General features: G+C 41.1%; 1 protein-coding gene across 2 annotated transcripts in view; it reads right to left on the bottom strand.

Annotated features, from left to right (window-relative positions):
• Positions 1–348: 348 nt before the first annotated feature.
• DDAH1 (dimethylarginine dimethylaminohydrolase 1) overlaps positions 349–6,000 on the bottom strand; it is a 145,983-nt gene continuing 140,331 nt past the window's right edge. For both annotated transcript variants that reach the window (XM_061121492.1, XM_061121493.1), the window contains exons 5-6: positions 5,602–5,745; positions 349–3,395 (exon numbers count right to left, since the gene is read on the bottom strand). In XM_061121492.1, coding sequence (XP_060977475.1) covers positions 3,279–3,395; positions 5,602–5,745 — 261 coding nt within the window. In that variant the 3' untranslated portion in view covers positions 349–3,278. The remainder of the gene's footprint in view (positions 3,396–5,601; positions 5,746–6,000) is intronic.

The following is a 6,000-nucleotide window of genomic DNA, read 5'->3' as shown; positions in this document are numbered from 1 at the left end:
AAACTGTTCAACTGTCTCCATAACTGAGCCATATTATAATGTGCTGACGACAGTTAGGAGTAAAAGAAACCAGGGAAGCTCTTTCAAGGAGGAACACATGGGAAACAAGGTCTCCTGACCAGGCATGGATAATATGCATACTTTTTAAGCACCAGAAAGATGAAGTATCCCTCAATTATCATTTTAATCCAACCTTTGGATGGCAGCTGATTTACAGATATAGTATGTCTAATCCCATATCTTATAGGAAAAAACAAAACAAAACCTTCCCATCTCTGATAGCAAGGAAATGGTGATTTCATTCACCATAGAAGTTTCTGTTGCAAAAAAGAGACACAGGCTGTCAAGCACAGTACAACTCATACTTTATTCCATCGTGATTGGTATACTTGTAGGATCAGGACAGCAAGAGACTAAAATCAGTGCAGAACTTCTCTGGACTAAAGGGCCATGAAAGGCATTACTGGTTTTGGCACACAGAGTGGATAATCATACATGGCCTGCAACAGGATGGTCAGTAAGATAAAATGCACAATAAGTCTAACACCATGTGGAAATAATTTCTGAGTTCTGTAGGATGTTAAGGAGTAAACAATTACAAAGATTAACATGCAACTCTAAATAAGTCACATTGTTCATCTGCAGACTATTTCCCCCCTTCAGGATGAAGAGATAGCCTTAGGAATCTGTTCACAGTAGCTTGAAAGAGCAATCAATACACAGGAGAGAGATCTGCCTGCTGATTTCTGTAGTAATCTGTCACAGTTGAGAAATAATGCCGCATCATGTACTTTCTCTATATTGTCCTTAGTAAGCTGAATCTTACTGACCACGAGATTCTGACTCAACTGTTATTTACTTACATACAATTTCTAGTGTTCTTATAATGTCAAAAAGCAGTTTTTGTTAGTTTATCCTTGTAAATCACACGGGACAAAAGAGGAACCTATATAATGGGCTAATGGGTTGTGTTTCCTCTTCAAAGATAATATTATGCCGATGAATACACCAAAGAAAGAATATTAGTATTCTGCAAGTATTTTAGGTTTCCACATCATCATATCACAGAAAGGGTCCAAAGAAGCCAGTCTTGTAGGTGATGGAATAGTGCAGAATAAGATTCTGTAGAAGAGGCACATAGATTCTAAGTGATTTCTTGAGACAAAGAGAAGGAAAGATGGAAAGACATAAAGAAGAAGTGAAAACAGCCTTCTGTTAGAACCAACTGTTCAAAAGAAATATTGATCCACTTTCAATTTACTAAACATAATAGAGAACAGTTCTTTAATTTGGAATGATAGAAATAGAGATATTGAAAATCATAAGCCAGTTAGCTTTACTAGTGAGCCTGAAGTGGCTCATTGCATTCGTTTTCCTGTGGTTGTTTTTGTGATGTTGATCTCTCCCGGGGAGGATTTCTGTTTTTGCCAGCATAGGGCCAGATTTAACCCAAAAGGGCAGCTATAACTGCTGAGGACAATTTTTATTTATTAACTTGAGCATGTGAGTGACATTAATTCTCTCTGTGGCAAAAACACATTGTCCACCCATGATGAGACAGCTGGAAATATGACAGTGATCAAGATATGTTTTAGTCATAGGATGCATGAAATTAGATATTTGTACATGATATGAATATTAAAGTTAAGCAAAAAGAAAAAAGAAGGAGGAGAAGGAATTTCTTCAAAGTCTGACATAAAATCATCAAATAAAAAAAACAGTGGTTAAGGATGTCTTGTATGCTCAGAGGTTTCTTACTTCCATTCGCTCAGGGGGAGATAGAATAAATGAAGGTATTCTCTCTTGGTCACCAAACGTAAGGAATGTCTGATTACAAACCTGTAGGTGAGCAGAGCAAGGCTTGAAGTAGCATTTCTCAAACTCACTGAATCTTAAGAAGCCATAGGCAATCTAGGAAAGGTGGAGATGACTGGGCAGTTTGATAACATGCCTGGATCAGTCACCGTTCCTTGGAAAGTACCATTTCCCCGGGTTGCTAAAAGGCTGATTCTTTCAGGCTTAAGTAAAAGACAACTATCTCTCCCTTTGCTGCAGCCTTGTTCTTTGTTAAGAGATTTGTATCAGTGTAAGCTTGTGTAACAGGAAGGTCAGACAGGAAATAAATTTTAATTGAATTCCACAGTAAATGTTCATGGATATTTCAAAGTAGAATTGTCTACTGTCTGTGGTTGGCTTCAAGCACCAAGCCTATCACTTCCTGAACACGCTCCAATTGGCTTGCACTAGCCCATCCACAATCATTTTTAGATGTAATGTCTCTCTTGAAAGGAATAACTCCGTAGATCAGGAAAAGTGTAGGGGTAGAGGGGTGGAAACAAGGTGAGTTACAACAGGGGGAAATGAAAGTGAGTTAAATGAAAAAAATTCAGTCTATTCCTCAAGGTCTGGAAATGGCCAGTAATAAAGCAAAAATTCATGGAATGTGGAATGTGACTTAAAGACTTCCTGAAATGTTGTACCCATGGACTGTTTCCAAGCTTCTTGATCTGCAGCCCCCTAGCAACCATCTGATGCTGAATTCACCTTCCTAGGTGTGGTGCCCCACTTCTGGAATTTAGATCTCTGGGGCAATCTCCATCGGGGATTGCCTCTCTGTAGTTAAGTCTCCCCTCAACAGCTGCTCTGATTTTCGTCACAGTTCTGCTAAGGTGCCTATTGGACCCTTTTGGGGGTGAGTGGTGTGATGGCAGAAGATGCAGCCGTGAGGCAGAGAAGACAAATGAAAGACAGAGTCCACTTGCAGGAAGGTGTGGAGAAGGCGAGACCCCGGATTCTACCCCAGGTCAAGGTGACGGTGACAGAAGTAGGAAAAGAAGAAAAAAGAGGGAAAAGGAGAGGATCCCTGGACCAGGGAATTTCACAGGAGCCAGAGACGATTAATGACATACAGAAAGAAAACCCAGTTTATCTGACTGATCACGAAGACATTCTTCAGCATATATTGGCAACTAAATGATTTTCACACAGATAATACAAACACTAAAACAAGTGTTTCCTTACTAGTATTAATCACATTTCAATAGTTCATTAGCTCTATAGTTTCTAGATTGCTTAACTCGTTGAGCAAATCCACAGTTTAGGTACCACTGTGAGGGGAGGGGGTGGGGGAGGTGCAGAACCAAGGAATGAAACTTAGAATTGTAAACCAGGGTTAGTGGCGCAGTGGCACAGGAGATTGTCAACCAAAACGGCAGGAGTGGGTACAGTTACCGGCCTTAGGAATGCAGTACTGCCGGATACAAGGGAGGGACTGCGGCTCAGGAGTCTACTTTCTTGTTAATTAAAACCGAGGAGCAGGTCAGCAGCCCGTCCACCTTTTCAAGTTCAGAATTGCTCACGGGGATCAGCATATGGTCCTTCAGCTTTTCATAAACCTGTAGGAGGAATCAAGGAAAAGCAGAGAAGGTTCAGTTGCTGCCTCTGTTTTCCCTGCCCCCCCCCCCCCCCCAACCTCTGCCTGGGACAGATAATTCATTTAGCCTGTGAGTTTAGGCTTTCCATACAGGGAACCCCAAGGTATGCATGACACTGAGACCACACCCATGCCCACAGCGAAACCCATGAAGCGAGCAGCACTGGTTAACCGCTAGCTCTCTGCTCTAACCTCAAAGCCAAAGATGTGTCAGAAATGTGGTTGTTACTAGAAAGGCCTTTATTCTGCCCTTGTCAGTGCTGGATTAAGTGATATATGAGGCTGTGGCCTTGATTTCAGTCTGAGTATGACTCTCTCTCCACACTGTAAAACCCTCTCAACTATAATGTTTCTTTCCTTAACAAGCCAACTAGAAACACTTGCCAAGATATGATTTAAGTGAAGGGTTTCAGGTCAAAGTGCTTTTAAAATGATAGGTGTGAATTTTAGAGCATCTTTTGACATGAATAGAAAGAAAGCATGTGTCAAGCCTTCAAATAAACAGTAAACAGATTTTTGTCTGATGATAAATCAGATCAAAGTTTAAAAAAAAATCACTTGAAAATATACTGTCTAAAACCAATCCACCATGCTTCTGTAGAGTGTACGTGGTTCCTTAAAATTCGGTACATGGTTAATTAAGAGTGCTGGAATTAGAGCTGCGTTCCAGCCCCAATTCTGTCAACTCATGGTTTCAAGTGCAATTTCCGTCAATTAGCATCCCCATGGGATTATTTCTCTGTAAGACTGGAATAATATTAGTGCCTGCATGGGCTGAATGGATGAATAAGACAATGCATAGAGCATGCCAGGCACAGTGCCTGGCACAGAGAAAGCCCTCTATAAACATCAATAGTGTTACTGTTTTTGGTGATAGACCCAGGGCTGAATTCAGAAGCAGTTAATGAGAATTCCACTATCAGGAATCAGGTAGGTATGAACCATCCAGAGCTCCATTTCCCCAAGTAAGTTCAGTGACCAGGGTGCTTTTTGATACTGCAGATTCCAGGGTGGGAGTCCAGGAACCTGTATTTTTAACAACTTTGATGTACATTAAGGTATGAGATCCAGTATTCATCTGAGAGCGGGTCAAGACACAGTCTGGGAGGGTCAGAGGTCCTCTATTTTCCTCAGATTCACACTTCTGGCCATGAAAAAAAAAATCTGTTTATCCTCCTCCCCTTCTCCCTTTTTAATCTGCTGAGAGAGATCCTGATTATGAGAATCAGCCTAGTAATTATATAGTGCTGAATTTTTAAAAGGTAGCAAAACTGTTTTATAAACAGTTTATAAAAACCTAAGATACATGCATATAAAAAAGAGAGATCAATGGCTACTAAGGTTCTTCTGTAATGCTTTGTATAGATATCTTGTTCCTTTGGGCAGAGATGATGCTGAAATGCCTTAAAAGGATATGAACCCATGAAGGATCTATGGATGAGCACCCTTGGATCTGTTTGGTGTGATTAAATTGAAATTACTAAAGTATACAGGTAAGACTGGCAGCGTGCTCTGAAAGGCTGGGAAGACCAGTCTTTCTCTCAGACCAGGAAAGAATTCCATACTGAGGAGGCAATTCCCTGTTTAGAACACAAATGAAGAGATACTTGTAGGGCTGGTTCTGAGTGTGCAATATTTTATATTTCTTCCTGCTCTCTCCTTTTAAGACTTTGCTGCCTAGGATGGTAGCCCCTGCTTTTCTGCAGCCCTAACAATGAGCACTCTTCTCTTGGGTCATTCCTACTTCTCTGCCTTAAGGAATAAATGACCCTCTGATGAGGGGTAGCTGAGATTTGTCAGAAATAATAACACAGTTGACCTGCGTAGGTCTCTATGCTTGATGGGCATGTGAGTGTCAGAAAGTACATTTAATCAGAGCTGGAGCACAGACTCGGGAGATCCAATACTCATTTGAAGGCTCTGAATACCAGGCATGATCATCTCAATTACTCTGCTTGCATTACTGACCAATGACACTAATGAGAAGAGCGAGCTAAATAAACTTTCCTTTGGCCCTCAATTATGTTATCCTTTTGGCTTTCCTAATGATGTGTATAGGGGGAAAGGAAGCCCCTGTTATTTATCACTCGATCGTCAAAAAAATCCTTAGGCAGGAAGGCTTCGAGGAGGTCTCCCCAGCTACTGTGGCAGGAAGGATGTTTTATTACCTTTGCACTTTCTGGGTACTCTTCTGGGGTTCGGTGCAGCAAGATGTGGCCTTTGCTGGGGATATTCAGGTATAGGCAGTTTGCGGCCGTGTCATCAGGCACCGTGAGTTTGTCGTAGCGATGATCACTCATCTGTTGCATGATCTATAGAAAGATACAAAGCGGGCCTAAGCAGAGTGTCTCCCACATCAGCCAACAGGCGGGCAGTGTGGCAGGATAAAAACTTGCAACCTACACCTAAGCATTCTCCTCTGTGTTGAAGTTTGTCCATTACCTCCAGTCACTTAAAACCAGAAAAGGAAAACCAGATGTAACTATGGTTCTTTGGAAGAATTGTAAGGGTTCTTTTAAAAGTGTTTTTAAGGGTTCTAAAATGATTATTTTTTTCTAGTTTTTGTT

This window comes from Dama dama, chromosome 20 (assembly GCF_033118175.1).
Source record: "Dama dama isolate Ldn47 chromosome 20, ASM3311817v1, whole genome shotgun sequence".
Lineage (NCBI taxonomy): Eukaryota > Metazoa > Chordata > Mammalia > Artiodactyla > Cervidae > Dama > Dama dama.
This window is presented reverse-complemented; position numbering and strand designations above follow the sequence as displayed.